Below are 24,310 nucleotides of genomic sequence, written 5' to 3' on the forward strand. Positions count from 1 at the left end.
TGTGCGGTGGGGGCAGTGTGTGGCCCTTATTTTTCATTTCTCCAGGGTAAATACCTAGAGATGGGATTACAATGGTAGGTTTTAAAACCTAGTTTTTCTTAAGACTTCAAGTTGGACTCAAAGCTGTTTTTAGTTTATCAATAAATTTGGTTGGTTTTGTACCAAAATCAGAATAGTACTTGCATTTGTAATTTGATTTTAAATTTTAAATTTTAAATAATAACAAACTATTTAAATTAATTAATAATATATTATTGATTTATTGGCAAAACATATTTATTCATCAAGTGTACATTAACTCATAGGGTTTTCAGATTAAATTTCCATAGATGAATCATTTTTTACAAATTTAATTAGGTTCCCTCCATTTTATTTATTTTTTAAAGATCTTATTTATTTATTTGACAGAGAGAGATCACAAGAAGGCAGAGAGGCAGGCAGAGGGAAAGGGGGAAGCAAGCTCCCCGCTGAGCAGAGAGCCCAATGTGGGGCTCGATCCCAGGACGCTGGGATCATGACCTGAGCTGAAGGCAGAGGCTTTAACCCACTGAGCCACCCAGGCGCCCCTGTTCCCTTCATTTTATACTATGCTTATGAATATTCTTATTTCCCTCCAAATTTCAAATACCTAATGAGGAAGATTTACTAACCTAAAAGGCAAAGTCATATGCTTTCAAGGGATTCATATATCCAATGTATCAAATACATAAATACATAAATCAAATGTATAAATGTACTAATTCAGATGTTTTAAATGTTCAAAACCATTTATCAACAGCTGTGTTCTCTTGCAGTGTTCATATTGAATACACATTTATCACACATCTAATCCCTTTGGGCAGTGAAATCCCGTAGTCAATCAGTTAGCTTCTCTAACGTGTTGAATTGTTCCAAACCCTTTCAAAACCATTTTCCGGGGACGCCATCGGTGGCTCAGTGGATTAAGCCTCTACTTTCAGCTCAGGTCATGATCTCAGGGTCCTGGGATTGAGTCCCCCTTCGGGCTCTCTGTTTGGCAGGGAGCCTGCTTCCCTTCCTCTCTCTCTGCCTGCCTCTCTGCCTGCTTGTGATCTCTGTCTGTCAAATAAATAAATAAAATCTTAAAAAAAAAAAAGTTTTCCAGATTATGCCGAAGATCACAAAACTATCTAAAGTGAACACAAGAGTGTTAACCCCATGGAGTCTAAGTTTGCCTACTGATTTTTTTTTTTACCTCCCCAAGGAAATTAAACAGTGTTCCCAGCTTAGAATAGATCTCACATTTCAAAGGGAGTTTAATGAGGTTTCCTCAGCCACAGAATTGAGGACCGCATTTTTTTTTAAACGGATTCAAAGCCCACAAAAACTTTTTATTTATAAGATTTTTAAAAATATTTTTATTAACATATAATGTATTATTTGCCCCAGGGGTACAGGTCTGTGAATCGCCAGGTTTACACACTTCACAGCGCTCACGATAGCACATACCCTCCCCAGGGTCCATTGAGGACCACATTTTTGCAGGATGATTCTACCTGAGATTTTTCTCGGCATTGGTGGGGAGGATCTTTACACTCATGCTTTGCAATTGGGATATGGTTACAGAACTCAGCGCGTCCTGTTTCTCCAGAAGGAACAACTTTCAAGTTGTACCGTCATCCAGTTTTTACTGAAATTCTTTTCATGTTTTTAAAAAAGATTTATTTATTAATTTTAGAGATTGTGTGTGAGAGAGAGAGAGCTGGGGGAGGGCCTGAGGAGACAGACAAAAATCTCAAGCAGACTCCCTACTGAGTGTGGAGCCCAATGCAGGGGTGGACCCCATGACCCTGAGGTCATGAACTGAGACGTATCAAGAGTTGGATCCTTAACCGACAGAGCCACCCAGATGCCCCTCTTTTCATGTTTCTACTGCCCAGTTTGGATAAATAGAAATTGGTATTCCTACCAGGATTTCAGTTAATTTCCTTCCCCATCTGTCTGGAGTCAATTAATTTCTTCTTCGTATTTATTAAGTCGCGAGTCTTTTTCATATTTTTGTTTTGTTGGGGTCAGAGTCACATTGTAGAAGTCAACTTACTGACAATCAGTAAACGGAATCGTATCAACATTAATATTAATATTGTTATCGCTATTCTTTCCTTTATTCCGCCATAGACATAATCAATGGAGGAACATTGATCATAGACATAATCAATGGAGGAACATCCAATGGTTAACATTTGGATGTGTATCTTTCCATACCCTTCCACTCTGTGAATGCCACACACACACACACACACACACACACTGAAGCCATTCAGTGAACACCTACTAGAAGGATTCAGCCTCCGATACCAGCCTGCCAAGGTTCAAGTCTTAGTTCTGCCACCTCCTAGATGTGTGTCCTGTCTCCCCATACAAAAATGGACACAATAGTCTCCACTTCACAGATATCTTCCTAAAATGAACATACATAAGACACAATACCTGGTTTATAGTAAGTATTGATTACTTTTTATGTCTATGTGCCAGAAACAGTAATATCATAAGTATAACCATTTTAATGAAAGTACTTGTTTTCTCAGTGAAATGAGATACTATATACATTATATATATATAATTTTTATGTATATATGTATATATACATGTATTTCAGTGTATGTATATATGTATATATATACAATGTATTTCAGTGTGTATATATATAGATACACATTGTATATATACAATGTGTGTATGTGTGTGTGTGTATATATATATACATAGAATTTTTAAGCATTTCTGGAAGGATTAATTCCGGGAAGAGAAATCACTGGGTCAGAGCTATGTGCACGCGATGTTATTCCAGGTGCTCATTTAAAGGCTACGCCAGGGCACCCAGGTGGCTCAGTTGATTGAGCATCTGCCTTCAGCTCAGGTCATGATCCTGGGGTCCTGGGATCGAGTCCCATGTTGGGCTCCCTGCTCAGTGGGGAGCCTTTTTCTCCCTCTTTTCCTGCTGCTCCCCCTGCTTGTGTTCCCTCTCTAGCTGTCTCTCTCCCTGTCAAATAAATAAATAAAATCTTTAAAAATATAAGGCTACACCACTTTGCATCCCAGGGAGGCCTTTGGGATCAGGAAAAAGAAGCTGAGTAGATGCCTTTTTAATTCTTCATTGGTCTAGACTGTCACACACTCTCTTGAGGAGAGAGAGAAGGGAAAGAGAGAGGCCAGAGAGAGAGGGAAAGAGGGAGAAGGAGGAAGAGAGAAAAGAAGGAGAGAGTGGAAGGGAGAGAGAGGGAGGAGGAGGGAGAGGGAACGGCTGCTGTTCCAGGGGTCTGGGAAGAGGGAGAGCGTGCACAGCATGCAAACACTTTTCCTTGCAGAGTACAGCTGAGAGCCTTGCCTCTGTGCTCAAGCAAACGTCCACATGGTCCAACTTCACCAAAGAAGAGACCTCCGCTCTGGCCACTGTGGTCCTGGAGAGTGTGAAAAGCAGCATGCTGGCAGCTTTCCTGAACCCCTCGGCCAATGTCAGTCAGAGTGTTCGGACTGAACACTTAGGTAACAGGGCAAGGTTACACCCGGGCGCTGGCTTGAAGCGGGGCTCTGGGCGATGTGATTCTCCACCACTTTCCTATATCCCATTTCCCCAGTGGTTTCAAACCTCTGAAGTCACAGAAGTCACAGAGCCAGTCCAAGGATATGAACAACATCTCCCATTTACGGAGTGGCTGACACTGAGTTCAGAGTGTGGCCAGATAGGGTTTGGAGTGTGTTCTCTGTTCTCAACCGTGCTGAGTCCCACAGTAAATGCAGCCAGTATATGAGATGAGGAAAGTGCTATGAAGAAAAATACAGCTGGGCTAAGTTGGTTTGAGAGGGTCAGACGTGGGAGGGACCTTCCTAGCTTACATGGGAAGGGAGCCGTGTTCGTATTTGGTGAGTTCAAGGAACAGTGGAGAGGCCAGCGTGGCCAAAGGGAAGTAGAGCCTGCAGGAGAAGGGGTCAGAAACGGAGGGGAGAGGTGGATTTCGCAGACGAATGTAGGGACTCAGGATTTCATCTGAAGGAAGATTGGGGGCGGGGCACAGAATTGGAGAGTCTGAGAACAGGCATGGCATGATCTGGCTTATATTTTAAAAAGAAAACCTCCGGTTCCTTTACCTATTTTGTTTTCATGAAGACTCCTGTAGTTATGGTCGTGCCACAGGTGAGAAACCTGCGGCTCAGAGGGTAATTTTACTGTTCCGTTTGGCACAGCTGGTGAGTGACAGAGCCCTGGTCCAGTCTGCTGGGTTTGCCCCAACCCCTTCCTCTTCCCTTTGGCTAAATGCAGAGTAGCTAGAGGGTCGTGACCGTTGCTTTCCATCACTGTTGACTTCAACCCCATCTTTCCCTGATGCACCCCCTCTGGGGCGAGAGCTCACTCTCACAGCTCCCGCTGGGATTCTTAGTTGTCTGGGGCTCCCATCCTCCTGTCGCTCATCAGGGGCTCAAGATTGTCCCAGTGATGAACCGGCCTTTTTATTCGTTGTTTGCAACGAGGTATATATAACTTTTTTGGACAGAAATCAAATCCAGGACTCCCTTTCTGAGTGACCTCAGGCAAAGTCTCCCTATCTCCTTTTATCTCCTTTTAAAGATTTTTACTTACTTATTTGTCAGAGAGAGAGGCAGGGGGAGAGAGAGGGAGCACACGCACAAGCAGAGGGAACAGCAGGCCGAGGGAGAAGCAGGCTCCCCACTGAGCAGGGAGCCCAATGCTGGGTTTGATCCCGGGACGCTGGGATCGTGACCTGAGCTGAAGGCAGACGCTTCACCTCAATTTCCCTTCACTTCATGTTCCTTTCACTTCGATTTCCTTTTAGAAATTGAAAGCAAAATTATCAAGGAAGGATGCACTGAAGAGAACATGACCTTTCACTTGAAAGCCAAAGGGGACAAGATGGAGATTGCCTGTTCCACCATCGAAGAGTCTGTCTTCACAGGTACTGACTTGGACTGAGAATCAAGGAGGGTGGGTGTGGTGTAATCAGTCGGAAGACATCCATCAGTCAACTGGCAGGTGCCCAGACTGGTGAAGGGCTCGGTGAGGTGAGGGCCCTGTCCTCAGGGAGTTTTCCATCAGCTGGGGAAGTCAGATGTTAAATAAATAGATTCCCTCACAATAATGGGGCACCAAGACCTTCACTGTCCAGTTAAGCAGCCACTGGCCCCTTTGCCAGCGAGCACTTGAAATGTGGCCAGGCTGTGAGTGTAAAACTACACACCAGATTCCAAAGGCTTGGTAAAGGATAGAAAAATCTCATTCGTATTTTTTATACTGCTTATATGTTGAAATGATAACTGTTTGCATGTATTGAGTTAATACATCGTTAAAATCAATTTTTACTTGTTTTTGGCTTTTCTAAAAATTGTAGCTACTAGAAAACTTTAAATTACCTGGGCGATTCATGTTGTATAGCTGGCGGACAGTGCTGGTCTATAGCAGGGATTGGCAAACTTGTCCTGTAGAGGGTGGGTTGGTAGATATTTTAGGCATTGAGGGCAATACAGTCCCTCACGGTGCAAAGGTGTTCATGCATGGATGGGCGTGGCCATGTTGTAGCCACATTTTTATTTATACAAGAGAGGCAATGGCCAGATTAGCCGGTGGACTGCTGTTGGCCACTTCCCCACCCATCTGCAGTCTGGAGGGCTCAGGGAGCAGGCCTGGGACATCCCTGAAGATCACCAACGTTGACAGGGGAAGCCTACCTAAAAGGGGGAGCCAGAATAACCATGAAAGTAGGAGGCAAACTTATTTCCACTGCTCAGTTTGACTGTCTCTTAAAAATACAAATTTAAATTTATTTTTAAATGTAGCCAACATTTCTCCAGGTGGGAGCAGCTCGGGATTTTTTTTAATGGTTTCCATGAGGGTCACCAATCTTGAAGTCCACTGGTTGTACTGGGGTTGCCATCCTCAGAGAGGGCGAGTGGGGTACAGAGTGCATGGGATATTAAAGTGTGTGTGTGTGTGTGTGTGTGTGTGTGTGTGTGTATGTTGGGTCATCTATAATCACTACTGAGCAAATGATTTTTTTTTTTTGCCTTTGGGGGAATCACAGGCCCCATTGGGGTGGCTTTTGTCTCCTTTTTGGGCATGGAGTCTTTTTTAGACGAGAGCTTCTTCCAAGACCCTCAGACCCCTTTGGCCAGCTTCCAGAGCAAGTTGAAGGTGAAGATGAATTCTCGCGTTGTACAGGGCATCATGACTGGGGAGAAGAAAGATGGCTTCTCTGACCCAGTCATTTACATGCTGGAGAACATTGAGGTTTGTGAAGAGGTTCCTGCTGAACCCCCGTCTACCTATGGAGAATGTCCCATCCCCCAGTGGGCTCAACTTTCCTTTCTGATAGGGACCCGTGAAGGCGGCAAGCTCCTACAGTTTCTTGCAACTCAAGCTGACCCCCCAAATCTGCCTTCCGAGGAGAGGGCTATTTCTATGTGTTATTTCTATGTGTTATTCTTCCATCCATCATTGTGCAAGATTGGGCTCAGATTAAGTGATGTTCACATAGGAACGTTTAGAGATATGTTATTCACATGAGCTATGACCAAGTCAGCGCTAGAGGCAGATCTGATATCTGAGAACTTTCCCTCCCTCCTTGCACCCTAAACACACACCTGCATCTTCTTGCCCCAAATGACTCTTGAATCTGTTTGAAAGAGCATTTCAGGTGACCAGAGCCTTACCATTTTCAGCTGAAGCAAGAATTTGAGAGACCTATCTGTGTTTCCTGGGACACCAACTTGGAGGGTGGTAGGTGGATGTCCTCTGGCTGTGTGGTCCTTGAAGCTTCCAAGACACATACGGTCTGCAGCTGTAATCAAATGATGAACCTGGCCATCATCATGGCTTCTGGGGAGCTCACGGTCAGTACTGATTCTCTGTGTTCTGGCTCCCCAAACCCAAGGGGAAAATATTGAGTAAATATCCATTGTGCATCTCTCATGGCTTTGGGTGTTGTGGGAGTCATGGGCGACAGATGCGGTGTGCAATAACTCTGCCCTTGGAGAATTCAGGGCCTAGCTGGGAAGCTGTGACATGCACTTATAAAATGAGAAGTAACCCTAAGCAGATGCTGAGACAATTACAATCACAGATCCCATTTACAGAGCGCTTACTGTGTTGAACCCTTTATTTTAAGTTAAGTGTTTTCAAGCCCTTTTACAGGTTGGGGGCTGAGGCCCCATAGCCCACCTGCTTAGGAAACTCGAGACAAGCCTCGAACCCAGGATAGTCTAGCTCCAGATGTCTCTTTCCACAAAACCATGTATATGGTACAAGAAGTAGTGCTATGGGAATTCAGAAGTGTGTTGGTGAGAGCCAGCAAGTAGTCAAGGAGGGGATGGGATATGAAGTGAGCCTTGGTGAGTGGGTAGATTCAATGGAGAAGAAAGACATACAGAACACGCAGTGCATTTCCTGCACAGCTGTGAGCACTTCAAGTATTTTCATTGAATCCTCCTGCAACAACCCTAAAGGGTTACTGTTTGTATCCTCTTTTAACAGATGAGGAAACAGAGGCACAGAGCAGTTAAGTGTCTTGCCCAAGCTCATAAAACTAGGAACTGGCAGAACTGTAGTCTGTTCTCTTAGCCACCACATCGCAAAATCATAGAGTAGCTGGTGAGATATTGCCTTGTCACATCTTTAATACACAGAAGGAACTAAAAAATTTAAGATTAATTGTGAATAGGGGAAGTACTCCGCTTGCCATTTCCACCCCCAGAAGTTGGGGCATCTCTGAAAGCCTGTGTAGCATCCTGGATCAGGGCAGGAAACAGTAACCACTCTAGGTATTTCAAACAGGGAATGGGATGCTCACAAAATCATGAGAAGGGATGGAGGAATTGAAGTCAGGGCCTGCCAGTTGGGGTTTGGCTTCAAGATCACCCTTCTGCAGCTGCAATCCAGAGGTCAGAAATTGCTACTGTCAGATCACTCCATATCTGTGCAATCAAAGAAGGGACAGCTGGAATGTGGAGCCCAGGTTTGCTCCTGCCTACAGAAAGAAAGCTGGTATCTGCCTCCATTCTGCCTTCCAGAACTTCTGTGCATACCTCTCATTGGAGAACCTAAATGACATCAAGGACCCTAGCCCCAGAAGATTCTGGGAAATGTAGTTTATAGGCATCCTGCTCTAGTACGACATGAGGTGGGGCACAGGACATGGCAGGGGGAGGCAAGGGGATGGGTGCTGATGGATTCCAAAGGATGATGATAGACAATATCTGGTTCACTCTGAGTGTCAAAGGGAGAAAAGTTCCCTGAGCCCTTTCTGCCCCAGTCAGAAGTTGGATAATTCTTTTTTTCTGCCTGGAGGAATGTCAGTCCCTCTCTGAGTACTGTATCTCCTTCCTGACAGATGGAGTTCTCCTTGTACCTCATTAGCCACGTGGGGATAATCATCTCCCTGGTGTGTCTCGTCTTGGCCATCGCCACCTTCCTACTGTGCCGTGCCATTCGCAACCACAACACCTATCTCCACCTGCACCTCTGCATCTGCCTCTTCTTGGCCAAGACTCTCTTCATCATCGGTGTAGACAAGACTGGCAACCAGGTCTCACATCCCTTAGACTGTGTCCTCACTCAGCCTCACCATGTCCACATCTGCCCCTGCTCATCCACCCAACAACCTCTATGCTAGTTCCCACCTCAGGACCTTTGTATGTGCTATGCCCTCCTTTGATGATACTTGTTCCCACCTCTTCACCTGGGGGACTCCTTCTTGTGATAGGTTTCAGTTTAAAATCATTTCCCTGGTCATCTTATATACTGTGGTGGTCCCCCCATTACTGTTTAAACCATTGGTTCTTATTTTTGAGGATTCCGCCCCCTAGAGGACACTCGGTGATATCTAGAGACAGTATTGGTAGGGGAGATGCTGGCACCCAGTGGAGACTAAGTATGCTGCCAAGCACCCTACAAGACACAGAACAGCTCCCCAAGACAGAAAATAACCTGGCAATAATGTTACAAATATCAATAATGTTACAGCTGAGAAACTCTATCCCTTATCAGTCTACTTTGCTTTCTTTCTGGGCATTTATTTGAAACCATTATGATTATTAGTTGTTTTACTTGTGCATCTACACCCCTAAACTAGACAATGAGCAAGAACTTTGGCCAACCTACTCCCTATAACTATACCAGGAACATGGTAGGCTCTCAGGATTTTTACAGAAAGGAGCACTAGTGACATTTTGCCTGGAGTGATCTTTCTTTATGTGGAATCAACCCCCTCATTGTGGAATGTTTAGCTTCCCAGAACTCAATGCTAGTAGTACGTGTCACTCCCACCATTTGACCAGGAGTGAGCAAACGCTTTCTGCAAAGAGGCAGATATAAATATTTTTGGCTTTGCGATCCTAGGGTCTCTGTTATAACCACTTAACTTTGCTGTTTTAGTGAAAACGGCCATAGAAAATATAGAAATAGATGTGACCATGTGCCCATGAGATGTTATTTACAAAACAGACAGCCAGTCCAATGGCTATGGTTTCCTCACCCCCACACTCAATATCTTCACACATCCTCTGAGGTAGGGTGATTAACTATCCCTTCTTCTCAAAACTCTCCAAGTTTTAACACTGAAAGTTGCATGTCCTGGGAAAAACTAGTCCCAGGCAAACCAGGACAATGGGTCCCCCAACCAAAGGGATGATAGCACCTGCAGGAAGAATATCTCTATAAAGGTTTGTGGAATGAAGGAATGGGCTGTGTTTGGGGAACTCCAATCAAAGTGTACCCCCACTGTTGTCTGGATCTGCTTCTTGGGTGGTGGGGGGAGGGTGAAATGATCCTGAATGTGCATGCTTCTCCTCTCCAGATGGGCTGTGCCATCATTGCAGGCTTCCTGCACTACCTTTTCCTGGCCTGCTTCTTCTGGATGCTGGTGGAGGCTGTGATGCTCTTCCTTATGGTCAGGAACCTGAAAGTGGTGAATTACTTCAGCTCTCGCAACATCAAGATGTGGTACCTCTGTGCCTTTGGCTATGGGCTCCCAGTGGTGGTGGTGGCTGTCTCTGCCAGTGTGCAACCACAAGGTTATGGGATGCATAATCGGTAAGTGATCTCCTCTCTCCCTGAGGAGCCTACTGCCAGGGTTCATGATGATATTTACAGGAACACCAAGAAGAGCTATAACAGTAGTGGTAATTGAGTCTACCATTTATTGAGCTCTTTATGTTTTGTCAGTCTCAGGCCTGCCATGTACAGTAGCACAGGTTATACACCACACAAATCTAAGAGTCACTATTTGCATTATAATAAAGATAAATGGTGGTGGTATAAACAATAAACTTGGTTGTAAATTTTAAAATCACGGTTTCTGGAGCCAGCCTGCTTGGGTTTGAATCCTTGCTCTGCCATCTTTTAGCTGTGCTACCTTGGGCAAGTCACTTAACCTCTTTCATACCATTTCCATTTCCTCATCCGTACAATAGGGGCTGACAGCAATGCCTACATCATAGTGTTGTGAAGGTTAAATGAGATGTTATCTGCAAAACATTTAGAAGAGTGTCTGGCACAGTGTAAAGCATTATACATGCCATCATCATCATCATCACAATGGTCCATTTTAAAACAGGGTTTATCACATGGTTCATATGAGAGGATTTTAGGTAGTGTGTTGGTGAGTATCGTTTATTTATTTTTAAGACATTTGTTTATTTTTTTATTATGTTTTGTTAGTCACCAAACAGTAACACATTAGTTTTTGACGTCATGTTCCATGAGTCATTGTTTGCATACAACACCCACCCAGCGCTCCATGCAATACGTACCCTCCTTAATACACATCACCAGGCTTGCCCATCTCCCCCATCCCCTTCCCCTCTAAAACCCTGTTTGTTTCCCATAGTCCGTGGTCTTTCATGGTTCTTCTCCCCATCTGATTCCTCCCCCCCTTTATTTTGGTGAGGGAACTGAATATCCAGGTTTCCTCCCTGCCTACTACTGATGGTTTATATTTCAGGTGAGGTCATGAGATAAGATATGATGGAAAGGAATCCATAGTTAGTGGGGACTCATCAAACCTAAATCCTGCAAGCTTTACAAACATGTATTACCTCTGGTACTTCTCAACTGAAATCTTATGTGCGAGGACTGAGTATCCATTGTGTACAGTGTGAAGAGTGTCCCTTGGATTTCTGCAGTGTACAACCTGTGTTGCTGCACATGGTGGTACCTAAAGTAACAGCTTAATGAATGGTAGTAGCTTCAGAGGAAATGAGGCTCAGCACAGTTAGCTAGGAAGCTAGGAATTGTCCAAACTGAATTCAGATTTGACTTATCAGGAGATGGAAGTGACAATGTAAGGCCACCATGATGAAGTGTCCAATGTTGGTATGGGTAATAGAAGCACTGACACAGACCAGAGAAGGATGATAATACATGGGAGTTGGAAAGTTGATGGAAGTCTTCCTGAAGGAGGTGGTATTTGAATGAGTCTTGAAAGCTCCACTGAAATGTACACAGGCAAAGAGGAAAGGGGGTGCAACAGAGATGAAGGCAATAGCTTCCCAAGGGAGGGCTCAAGTTGTGTTTGGAGAATGGATGGATTGGGCTGAGAGAAGGGGAAACTGGGGAAGGGGCATGGAATTTGGAGAATACCTTCCAGGTGGTAAGAACCACAGAAAGTTTTGGAAGAGAGTACTGACAAGGATATGAGATGACCTTCAGAAGAAGCACTAGGCATGGGGAAGAGGAGAAACACGGTGCATTTCTGAGCAGGTGTGGTTGCAGGTAATGGGCTCCAGCCCAGTGGGCATCTCTGGGAAACTATGTAGGGCATGCACCTCTGATATCTCACCCAGGGGGCATACTTGTTGACCAGCTCTCTCCCAGCAGCCATTGGTTGATGGCTGCTCCCAGACAGCTAATTCTCAGAGCTTTCAATCTGATGCCTCCAGCCAGAGATGCAGAAACTGATAAGGAAGTTGGCCAGTAGTTACTGAAGTAAATTTACTGAAAGAACAGGGACAGCATCTTCTGTGCATTTTATGCCTTTTTATTACTACTACTTGGAGATTCATGTTCCAGGGAGAGAATGCCTGGTTGGCCAAACTTGATTATTTTCCTTCTCTTGTGTAGAGAGGGGGGCACACTTTTGCTAAAGGAATATTGGGGTGCTGTTCCTGAACATGGTAGAATGGTTGTGAAATGGTGAAAACAACAAATTACCAGAGACATGCTGGAAAGAGGCAATGAATTCTCTCTTCCTTCTCTCTCTCCATTCCCCCCCCTCACCTTTTCTCCATTTCTTTTAAGAAATAATCATAGAATGTCTCATCCATGCCAGGACTTGCACTGAGGGCTGGGTATTCAGAGATGAACAAAAGTCCAAAGTCCAAATTCTCATACAGCTCACAATCTTGTAGGGAGGGGACAATTTGCAAGGAAACAAACACCACCATAATTGATACCAATAGATGATATAAGAAAGAAACAAGGGGTGCCTGGGTGGCTCAGTGAGTTAAGCCTCTGCCTTCAGCTCAGGTCATGATCTCAGGGTCCTGGGATCGAGCCCCGCATCAGGCTCTCCACTCAGCGGGGAGCCTACTTCCCCCCTCTCTCTCTGCATGCCTACTTGTGATATCTCTCTCTCTCTTTCTCTCTCTCTGTGTCAAATAAATAAATAAATAAAATCTTTAAAAAAGAAAAGAAAGAAACCAGCAAACCCTGCCAGAGATGGACCAGGAGTAGTGATGGTCAGAAGTGGCTTTTCAAAGGAGATGACATCTGAGCTGAGATTTGAAGGAGCAGGTGTACCAGTAAAGAGGTCTGAATGGGGGGGGGAAGAGGTTACAAAGATTATGAATTGAAGATGAGCTCTACTCATGGCACCTAGTGAATACTTCAGGAATATTTATGCAGGAGGAAAGTCTGAAAGAAGACTTGCTGTGTCCCAAAGGAAACTGAACTGTAACCTGCCACATCATGAGAATTTTCATCTCAGGGCCATCTCCCTATACTCTCCTCCATTAGTGCATTTGCTGGGGTATGAGTAACAGTAGGGTCAAGACTGAGACTAGCACTGACTCCTCTTTCTTTCCATAGCTGCTGGCTGAATATAGACAGAGGGTTCATCTGGAGTTTCCTGGGGCCAGTCTGTGCCATCATCATGGTAAGAAAATCGCTTGACGCCGTATGTTTTGGTGAAGGAACAAGGAGACCCAAGGGATCAGGGAGTGCCAGTGGAATTTGCATAACTGAGGTCACTTATTTTTCTCAAACATTCTCCCTTCTGATCCCTGGTTCCTGAGATTTCCAAATTAGAGTGTAATTTCTTTGACTTGGGATTTTTTTTTTTTCTCTGCCAACATGCAAATCCCCTGGAGGGGATAGATCCCTGGAAGGACAGATAATCTTATCTGTCCTTTGTGTTTCAGTGAGAACGAGTCTGTTGATGTCTTCTGAGGTTAGACATTGAATGAGAAAAAAAAAAAGGGAGAAAGAAATTAAGAGTATTTGATGGTCAGGGAGGAGAAGAAAACTGAGGGTTGAAAGCAAAGGAAAGCCTAGAGTTGTTTTTCCCCCCAGCTTTATTATGGTGTAACTGACAAATAAAAATTGTATATATTTAAATGTGAAACTTGATGTTTTGACTTATATATATATACATCATGAAATAATCACAATTAAGCTAATGAACATATCTATCAACTCACATAGTTACTGTTTTCTTTCTTTTTTTTTTCTTTTTTTTTGTGGTGAGATCACTTAAGATCTGCCCTTTTTTCCTTTTTCTTTTTCTTTATTATTATTATTATTTTATTTTATTTTTATTATGTTATATTAGTCATCATACAATATGTCATTAGTTTTTGATATAGTATTCCAAGATTCATTGTTTATGTATAACACCCAGTGCTCTATGCAATACGTGACCTCCTTGACACCCATCATGAAGCCAACCCACCCTCCAGCCCCGCCCTTCTAAAACCCTCAGTTTGTTTCTCGGAGTCCACAGTCTCTCCTGGTTGGCTTCCCCTCCGATTTCCCCCAGTTCATTTTTCCCTTCCTTCTCCTAATGCCCTCTATGTTATTCCTTACGTTCCATAAGTAAGTGAAACCATATGATAATTGACTTTCTCTGTTTGACTTATTTCACTCAGCATAATCTCCTCCAGTCCCATTCATGTTGATACAAAAGTTGGGTATTCATCCTTTCTTATGGCTCAGTAATATTCCATTGTGTATATGGACCATATCTTTATACATTCATCTGTTGAAGGGCATCTCAGCTCTTTCCATAGTTTGGCTATTGTGGACATTGTTGCTATGAACACTGGGATGCTAAGATCTGACCTTTTAGTAAATTTCAAGTATACAATACAGTATTGTTAACTGTAGTCACCACACTATACATAAGATCTCTAGAACTTATTCACCTTGTGTAACTGTGGACCAACATCTTCCCCTGTCCACTCCCCAGCCCTAGCACCCACTGTTCTACTCTCTGGGAACCTAGGGGTGTTATCCACCATCTTCTTGCCTTCTTACCTCCAACCCAGATTCAACAGTCTTACAAGTTGATGTTTCTTCTGACTCTCACTCATGGTGGCTTTTTTCCTTGTGTCACTTATAATTGTTCATTGTGAGCTCCTATATCACTGATCTAAATCTTGGGAATTCTTGAGACTGTATTCCTCCAGATGGGTTTTGCTCTGACTTCTGTAAGACCTGGGTGGGGGGGGGTATGTATTAGTTTCTAGGACTACCATAACAAAGCATCACAAACAAAGTGGCTCAGAACAACAGAATTATATTGTCTCACAGCTCTGGAGGTCATCAGGGCCATGTCCTCTCTGAAGGCTCAAGGGAAGGATCCATTCCAGTTTTCTATCCAAGAAGACTGGTAACCTCAGGAGTCTTGGCTTGTAGAAGTTGGTCTTCTCTCTGTGCTTGACTGTGTCTGTGTCCAAATTTCCCTGTGTTATAAGGTCATGTGGGACTAGGGCCCAACCTATGACTCATTTTAATTTGTTCACCTCTGGTAAAGACCCTAACCCCAAATAAGATCACGTTCTGAGGTCCTGGGGGTTAGGTCTTCAACAATACAACCGAAACAGGGCGCCAATCTTGATTCTCACTTTCCATATGCATACAGTGAAATTTAGTGGTGACCACCCAGATGAGAACCAGCAAAGGCTATTTATTGCTATAGTGAGGGAGTCAGTCACCATCACTTACACTTCGCAGAGATTCAAAAGCAGGCAGAGGAGTGGGAAAGTTTTATAGGGGTAAAAAAGGGAAGGCTTCAGCTGTTCCCTGAGCAGAGGCTATAGGTTTTGGGACCCTAAAGGCAAGTTAACTCAAAGCAGGGCATCCTCTGTGAATGCTTAGGGGAGCATATTGGCTTTCTCCTTTTGGTTCTAAATTGGAAGTGAGGGCAGAAATTAGGGAGGTTGTCAGTTACCAATCAAGAGCTGGTTGTTTAGGGTCGACTGCTTCCTGGAGTGTTTACTGCAGACTATGAGTCTTTCACAGGTAGGTGGTCTGGTCATTGTCCATTTGTATACCCAATCTCTCAGTCCTTTCTGCTTGACTTTGTAGATCAATTCCATCCTCCTGACTTGGACGCTGTGTGTCCTGAGGCAGAAGATTTCCAGTGTCAATGCTGAAGTCTCAACACTCAAAGATACCAGGTGCAGACCCTCCTTTCTTTCCTCTCCTTTTCCAATCTCCCTCATTTTCCCCACAAACATTCACTGAGTACCTTTCATATGCCTGGTCCTGTGCATAGGACAGAAGAGCACAGTGTCTAGATTTGGGGTCTCAAATGTCAGGTCTGCCACTTATAAGCTGTATGACCTTAGGCAAGTTACATAACCTCTCTGAAACTGTCTCCTCATCTGTATACTAGGGATGCTAACATTGCGCACTTTATCTGGCTTATGAAACAGTAACACAGTTACCAAGAAGAGTGTTTCCTATGTTGAAACTATTAATATATTTTCTAACTCATCTACTGTGCACAATGATATGTGCATATTTGCAAAAACAGAATCTTGCCATCTACCTTATATTTGTAGTGATTTTTTTCTCTTAATAATGTCATGAATATTTTTCAATTTAACTAGACATTCTTTGACAATATCTTTTTTTGGTAAAACATTCAGTGTAAGAACGCAGCACAGCTTACTTAAATCGTGCCTTATTCATGGACCATTCACGTTGTTTCTGATTTCTTGGGGCGAGTTGGGCTATTATAAACAATGCAGTTTTGAATACCCTTGTAGATAGATCCTTTTCCACGTCGGTGGTTGTTGGATCATAACAGTAGGCATAAAACTGCCTGAGTCAGATGGCAGGTTGGATTGTCACACTTTCAATATATATTGCAAATTGTTTTCCAGAAAATTTGTTTCCATTTGCAAGAGTGCTTGTTTACCTACAGATTTGCCAACACCAGAATGTATCACTTTTGTTGTGTCTTTTTGCTGATTTAATAGGTGAAAGATTCTATCATATTATGTTAGGTTTGTATATATTATTTTGTCTTACAGATATGGGACATTTTCATACTTTTATAGGCCATTTGTGTTTCTTTTTTTTTTTAATTTTATTTTTTATAAACATATAATATATTTTTTCCCCAGGAGTACAGGTCTGTGAATCACCAGGTTTACACACTTCACAGCACTCACCATAGCACATACCCTACCCAATGTCCATAACCCCACCCCCCCAAACCCCCTCCCCCCAGCAACCCTCAGTTTGTTTTGTGAGATTAAGAGTCACTTATGGTTTATCTCCCTCCCAATCCCATCTTGCTTCATTTACTCTTCTCCTACCCCCTTAACCCCCATGTTGCATCTCCTCTCCCTCATATCAGGGAGATCATATGATAGTTGTCTTTCTCTGATTGACTTATTTCGCTAAGCATGATCCCCTCTAGTTCCATCCATGTCGTCGCAAATGGCAAGATTTCATTTCTTTTGATGGCTGCATAGTATTCCATCGTGTATATATACCACATCTTCTTTATCCATTCGTCTGTTGATGGACATCTAGGTTCTTTCCATAGTTTGGCTATTGTAGACATTGCTGCTATAAACATTCGGGTGCACGTGCCCCTTCGGATCACTACGTTTGTATCTTTAGGGTAAATACCCAGCAGTGCAATTGCTGGGTCATAGGGTAGTTCTATTTTCAACATTTTGAGGAACCTCCATGCTGTTTTCCAGAGTGGTTGCACCAGCTTGCATTCCCACCAACAGTGTAGGAGGGTTCCCCTTTCTCCACATCCTCGCCAGCATCTGTCATTTCTGGACTTGTTCATTTTAGCCATTCTGACTGGTGTGAGGTGGTATCTCATTGTGGTTTTGATTTGTATTTCCCTGATGCTGAGTGATATGGAGCACTTTTTCATGTGTCTGTTGGCCATCTGGATGTCTTCTTTGCAGAAATGTCTGTTCATGTCTTCTGCCCATTTCTTGATTGGATTATTTGTTCTTTGGGTGTTGAGTTTGCTAAGTTCTTTATAGATTCTGGACACTAGCCCTTTATCTGATATGTCGTTTGCAAATATCTTCTCCCATTCTGTCAGTTGTCTTTTGGTTTTGTTAACTGTTTCCTTTGCTGTGAAAAAGCTTTTGATCTTGATAAAATCCCAATAGTTCATTTTTGCCCTTGCTTCCCTTGCCTTTGGCGATGTTCCTAGGAAGATGTTGCTGCGGCTGAGGTCGAAGAGGTTGCTGCCTGTGTTCTCCTCAAGGATGTTGATGGATTCCTTTCTCACATTGAGGTCCTTCATCCATTTTGAGTCTATTTTCGTGTGTGGTGTAAGGAAATGATCCAATTTCATTTTTCTGCATGTGGCTGTCCAATTTTCCCAACACCATTTATTGGAGAGGCTGTCTTTTTTCCATTGGACATTCTTTCCTGCTTTGTCGAAGATTAGTTGACCATAGAGTTGAGGGTCTATTTCTGGGCTCTCTATTCTGTTCCATTGATCTATGTGTCTGTTTTTGTGCCAGTACCATGCTGTCTTGATGATGACAGCTTTGTAATAGAGCTTGAAGTCCAGAATTGTGATGCCACCAACTTTGGCTTTCTTTTTCAATATTCCTTTGGCTCTTCGCGGTCTTTTCTGGTTCCATATAAATTTTAGGATTATTTGTTCCATTTCTTTTAAAAAAATGGATGGTACTTTGATAGGAATTGCATTAAATGTGTAGATTGCTTTAGGTAGCATAGACATTTTCACAATATTTATTCTTCCAATCCAGGAGCATGGAACATTTTTCCATTTCTTTGTGTCTTCCTCAATTTCTTTCATGAGTACTTTATAGTTTTCTGTGTATAGATTCTTAGTCTCTTTGGTTAGGTTTATTCCTAGGTATCTTATAGTTTTGGTTGCAATTGTAAATGGGATTGACTCCTTAATTTCTCTTTCTTCTGTCTTGTTGTTGGTGTAGAGAAATGCAACTGATTTCTGTGCATTGATTTTATATCCTGACACTTTACTGAATTCCTGTACAAGTTCTAGCAGTTTTGGAGTGGAGTCTTTTGGGTTTTCCACATATAGTATCATATCATCTGCGAAGAGTAATAGTTTGACTTCTTCTTTGCCGATTTGGATGCCTTTAATTTCTTTTTGTTGTCTGATTGCTGAGGCTAGGACTTCTAGTACTATGTTGAATAGCAGTGGTGATAATGGACATCCCTGCCATGTTCCTGACCTTAGCGGAAAAGCTTTCAGTTTTTCTCCATTGAGAATGATATTTGCGGTGGGTTTTTCATAGATGGCTTTGATAATATTGAGGTATGTGCCCTCTATCCCTACACTTTGAAGAGTTTTGATCAGGAAGGGATGCTGTACTTTGTCAAATGCTTTTTCAGCATCTATTGAGAGTATCATATGGTTCCTGTTCTTTTTTTTATTAATGTGTTTTAACACATTGATTGATTTGCGGATGTTGAACCAACCTTGCAGCCCTGGAATAAATCCCACTTGGTCATGGTGAATAATCCTTTTAATATACTGTTGAATCCTATTGGCTAGTATTTTGGTGAGAATTTTTGCTTCTGTGTTCATCAAGGATATTGGTCTATAGTTCTCTTTTTTGATGGGATCCTTGTCTGGTTTTGGGATCAAGGTGATGCTGGCCTCATAAAATGAGTTTGGAAGTTTTCCTTCCATTTCTATTTTTTGGAACAGTTTCAGGAGAATAGGAATTAGTTCTTCTTTAAATGTTTGGTAGAATTCCCCCGGGAAGCCGTCTGGCCCTGGGCTTTTGTTTGTTTGGAGATTTTTGATGACTGTTTCAATCTCCTTACTGGTTATGGGTCTGTTCAGGCTTTCTATTTCTTCCAGGTTCAGTTGTGGTAGTTTATATGTCTCTAGGAATGCATCAATTTCTTCCAGATTGTCAAATTTGTTGGCATAGAGTTGCTCATAATATATTCTTATAATTGTCTGTATTTCTTTGTGATCTCTCCTCTTTCATTCATGATTTTATTTATTTGGGTCCTTTCTCTTTTCTTTTTGATAAGTCTGGCCAGGGGTTTATCAATCTTATTAATTCTTTCAAAGAACCAGCTCCTAGTTTCGTTGATTCGTTCTATTGTTTTTTTGGTTTCTATTTCATTGATTTCTGCTCTGATCTTTATGATTTCTCTTCTCCTTCTGGGTTTAGGGTTTCTTTCTTGTTCTTTCTCCAGCTCCTTTAGGTGTAGGGTTAGGTTGTGTACCTGAGACCTTTCTTGTTTCTTGAGAAAGGCTTGTACCGCTATATATTTTCCTCTCAGGACTGCCTTTGTTGTGTCCCACAGATTTTGAACCGTTGTATTTTCATTATCATTTGTTTCCATGAATTTTTTCAATTCTTCTTTAATTTCCTGGTTGACCCATTCATTCTTTATAAGGATGCTGTTTAGTCTCCATGTATTTGGGTTCTTTCCAAATTTCCTCTTGTGATTGAGTTCTAGCTTCAGAGCATTGTGATCTGAAAATATGCAGGGAATGATCCCAATCTTTTGATACCGGTCGAGACCTGATTTAGGACCAAGGATGTGATCTATTCTGGAGAATGTTCCATGTGCACTAGAGAAGAATGTGTATTCTGTTGCTTTGGGATGAAATGTTCTGAATATATCTGTGATATCCATCTGGTCCAGTGTGTCATTTAAGGTCTTTATTTCCTTGTTGATCTTTTGCTTGGATGATCTGTCCATTTCAGTGAGGGAAGTGTTAAAGTCCCCTACTATTATTGTATTATTGTCGATGTGTTTCTTTGATTTTGTTATTAATTGGTTTATATAGTTGGCTGCTCCCACGTTAGGGGCATAGATATTTACAATTGTTAGATCTTCTTGTTGGACAGATCCTTTGAGTATGATATAGTGTCCTTCCTCATCTCTTATTATAGTCTTTGGCTTAAAATCTAATTGATCTGATATAAGGATTGCCACTCCTGCTTTCTTCTGATGTCCATTAGCATGGTAAATTCTTTTCCACCCCCTCACTTTAAATCTGAAGGTGTCTTCGGGTTTAAAATGAGTTTCTTGTAGGCAACATATAGATGGGTTTTGTTTTTTTATCCATTCTGATACCCTGTGTCTTTTGATTGGGGCATTTAGCCCATTAACATTCAGGGTAACTATTGAGAGATATGAATTTAGTGCCATTGTATTGCCTGTAAGGTGACTGTTATTGTATATTGTTTCTGTTCCTTTCTGATCTACTACTTTTAGGCTCTCTCTTTGCTTAGAGGGCCCCTTTCAATATTTCCTGTAGAGCTGGCTTGCAAATTCTTTCAGTTTTTGTTTGTCCTGGAAGCTTTTAATCTCTCCTTCTATTTTCAATGATAGCCTAGCTGGATATAGTATTCTTGGCTGCATGTTTTTCTCGTTTAGTACTCTGAATATACATGCCAGCTCTTTCTGGCCTGCCAGGTCTCTGTGGATAAGTCTACTGCCAATCTAATATTTTTACCATTGTATGTTACAGACTTCTTCTCCCGGGCTGCTTTCAGGATTTTCTCTTTGTCACTAAGAGTTGTAAATTTTACTATTAGGTGACGGGGTGTGGACCTATTCTTATTGATTTTGAGGGGGGTTCTCTGAACCTCCTGGATTTTGATGCTTGTTCCCTTTGCCATATTGGGGAAATTCTCTCCAATAATTCTCTCCAATATACCTTCTGCTCCCCTCTCTCTTTCTTCTTCTTCTGGAATCCCAATTATTCTAATGTTGTTTCATCTTATGGTGTCACTTATCTCTCGAATTCTGCCCTCGTGGTCCAGTAGCTGTTTGTCCCTCTTTTGCTCAGCTTCTTTATTCTCTGTCATTTGGTCTTCTATATCGCTAATTCTTTCTTCTGCCTCATTTATCCTAGCAGTGAGAGCCTCCATTTTTGATTACACCTCATTAATAGCTTTTTTTATTTCAACTTGATTAGATTTTAGTTCTTCTATTTCTCCAGAAAGGGCTTTTATATCTCCCGAGAGGGTTTCTCTAATATCTTCCATGCCTTTTTCAAGCCCAGCTAGAACCTTGAGAATTGTCATTCTGAACTCTAGATCTGACATATTACCAATGTCTGTATTGATTAGGTCCCTAGCCTTTGGTACTGCCTCTTGTTCTTTTTTTTGTGGTGAATTTTTCCGCCTTGTCATTTTGTCCAGATAAGAGTATATGAAGGAACAAGTAAAATACTAAAAGGGTGGCAACAACCCCAGGAAAATATGCTTTAGCCAAATCGGAAGAGATCCCAAATCGTGAGGGGGGGGAAGGGGTTAAAAAGAGGTTCAGAAAGAAAAAAAGAAAAGAAAAAAGAAAAAAGAAACAAAAAAAGAAAACCAATAATGAAAAATATAAAAAGGAAAAAAAAATATATATATTAGATAAACTAGCTAAAAAACGTTAAAAAAGAAAAAGGGTAAAAGTTAAAAAAGTGTAGCAGAAGAAGAGAAAAAAAATTGAAAAAGAAAAAAAAATTAAATTAACTGCAAGGCTAAAGAATCATGGGGAGAAAGCCATGAGTTCCGTGCTTTGCTTTCTCCTCCTCTGGAATTCCGCTGCTCTCCTTGGTATTGAAACGCACTCCTCGTAAGTGAACTTGGTCCTGGCTAGGTTTCTTGTTGATCTTCTGGGGGAGGGGCCTGTTGTAGTGATTCTCAAGTGTCTTTGCCCCAGGCGGAGTCGCACCGCCCTTACCAGGGGCCGGGCTGAGTAATCCGCTCGGGTTCGCTTTCGGGAGCTTTTGTTCCCTGAGCGCTTTCCGTAGAGTCCGGAGGACGGGAATGAAGATGGCGGCTGCCCAGTCTCCGGCCCGGAGGAGCTGAGAGCCCGGGGCCCCACTCCTCAGTGCGCCCTCAGAGAACAGCGCCCAATTGCTCCCGTCACCCTGGCCTCCGGCCGCGCTCCGAGCTCACCGGGCCTGCGACCGGTTCAAGGTAAGCCCGAGCTGAGAGTCACTCCTCGGCTCCGTCTCTGTGCCGGCTTCCCCGTTCTAATACCTGTAAGCTCTGCGACACTCAGACACCCCGATCCTTCTGTGACCCTGCGGGACCTGAGGCCACACTGGCCCCGCGTGGGCTTCACCCCGGTTAAGCCTCTGGGGCGATGTCCCTCAGCGGAACAGACTTTTAAAAGTCCCGATTTTGTGCTCCGTTGCTCCGCCGCTTGCCGGGAGCCGGCCCCTCCCCCCGCGGTCTATCTTCCCATCCCTTTGGATTCACTTCTCCGCCAGTCCTACCTTTCAGAAAGTGGTTGATTTTCTGTTTCTAGAACTGCTGTTCTTCTTCTCTTCGATCTCCCGTTGGATTTGTAGGTGTTTGCAATCTTTAGATAAGCTATCTAGCTGATCTCCCGCAACCTGAAGTAGTCTCAGCTGCTACTTCTCCGCCATCTTGACTCCTCCTCCGCCATTTGTGTTTCTTAACTCTATCACTCAACTAATCTTAAAAAAAAAAGATTTTATTTATTTGAGAGAGAGAGCACATGCAGTGGGGGGAGGGGCAGAGGGGGAGGGAGAAGCAGACTCCCTGAGCAGGGAGTCTGATGAGAGAGGCTCCATCTCAGCACCCTAAGATCATGAGCTGAGCCAAAGGCAGCCACTTAACTGATTGAGCCATGCAGGCGCCCCTCAACTAATCTTCATCTTAAGAACCTACCAAAGTCAGACATGGTCTAGGTTTTATTGTCGGGAACCATATGATGTCCTTTGCTTATTTTCCTATCAGTATCTAATTCCTCATCTATCTTAAATAATTTTTAGAAAAAAATTTTAGAAAATAATTTTATTTCTAAAAATTATTTTTAAAAAGTTGATGCAAAAATTATAAAACAAAGTTAATACATGCAATGCTAAGAAAAATCAAGCAGTGAAAAGGGGAACACATGGAAAGCAATTCCTTCTCTCTTCCCTGACCCCCAGTTCTCCAGATCTCTCCCACCTTAAGCAACCATTATCACATGAATTGGGTTTCCTTCCAGGATACTCTATACATACTCACCTTCTATTACATAAATAATTAGAAGCTATACATATTCTGAACTTTGGGATTTTTCCATATAATAGGTAGCTGATTTCATATGAATACTTATGGCTAAAAACAACTAACAAAAATGTTTTTGTGCCAGACACTACTGTAAGCACTCTTAGAATTTTGTTATCTCATTTAATCTGTAGAACAAGTAATATCACCCTGTAGGAATTGCATTATTGTCCCTATATCAATTTGAGGAAACTGAGGCAGTTTCCACAGGTACCCAGAGCCTGTACCTTTACCCCCATAGTATATGGTCACTCTCATCTCATTTAAAAAAATGGTTTTATGGGGCAACTTGGTCTGGCTCAATCAGTAGAGCAGGCAGCTCTTGATCTCAGGGCTGTGAATTAGACCCCCATGTGGGTGTAGAGTTTACTTAAAAATAAAATCTTCAAAAAATGTTTTTATTGGAGCACCTGGGTAGCTCAGTGGGTTAAAGCCTCTGCCTCAGCTCGGGTCATGATCCTAGGATCCTGGGATCGAGCCCCGCATCGGGCTCTCTGCTTGGCGGGGAGCCTGCTTCCTCCTCTCCTTCTGCCTGCCTCTCTGCCTACTTGTGATCTCTCTCTCTCTGTGTCAAATAAATAAATAAAATTTAAAAATGTTTTTATTATTTGCTTTTATTTATTTTTTTTTTGAAAGCAAGAGTACTGAAAATCAGTTTTTAATGCACATTTATCTCCACTTTGGCGTTCCACTGCATCTGTGAATCAGCTTAGGTTTTAGTCTCTATAGATGTGCCTAATTCTGGACATTTCCTATAAATGGAATCATATACTCCATGTCCTTCTGTGACTGGCTTCTCTCACTGACA

General features: G+C 42.6%; 1 protein-coding gene across 1 annotated transcript in view; it reads left to right on the forward strand.

The window, feature by feature from the left end:
• Positions 1-24,310, forward strand: part of ADGRE1 (adhesion G protein-coupled receptor E1) — a 55,123-nt gene that overhangs the window by 26,729 nt on the left and 4,084 nt on the right. Inside the window, exons 12-19 of the mRNA XM_032883782.1 lie at positions 3,327-3,504; positions 4,812-4,931; positions 6,054-6,259; positions 6,691-6,861; positions 8,358-8,552; positions 9,822-10,057; positions 13,052-13,118; positions 15,551-15,642. Coding sequence (XP_032739673.1) covers positions 3,327-3,504; positions 4,812-4,931; positions 6,054-6,259; positions 6,691-6,861; positions 8,358-8,552; positions 9,822-10,057; positions 13,052-13,118; positions 15,551-15,642 — 1,265 coding nt within the window. The remainder of the gene's footprint in view (positions 1-3,326; positions 3,505-4,811; positions 4,932-6,053; positions 6,260-6,690; positions 6,862-8,357; positions 8,553-9,821; positions 10,058-13,051; positions 13,119-15,550; positions 15,643-24,310) is intronic.

The sequence above is a fragment of the Lontra canadensis genome, unplaced genomic scaffold, assembly GCF_010015895.1.
Source record: "Lontra canadensis isolate GAN:19392208 unplaced genomic scaffold, GSC_riverotter_1.0 scaffold88, whole genome shotgun sequence".
NCBI classification, from domain to species: domain Eukaryota; kingdom Metazoa; phylum Chordata; class Mammalia; order Carnivora; family Mustelidae; genus Lontra; species Lontra canadensis.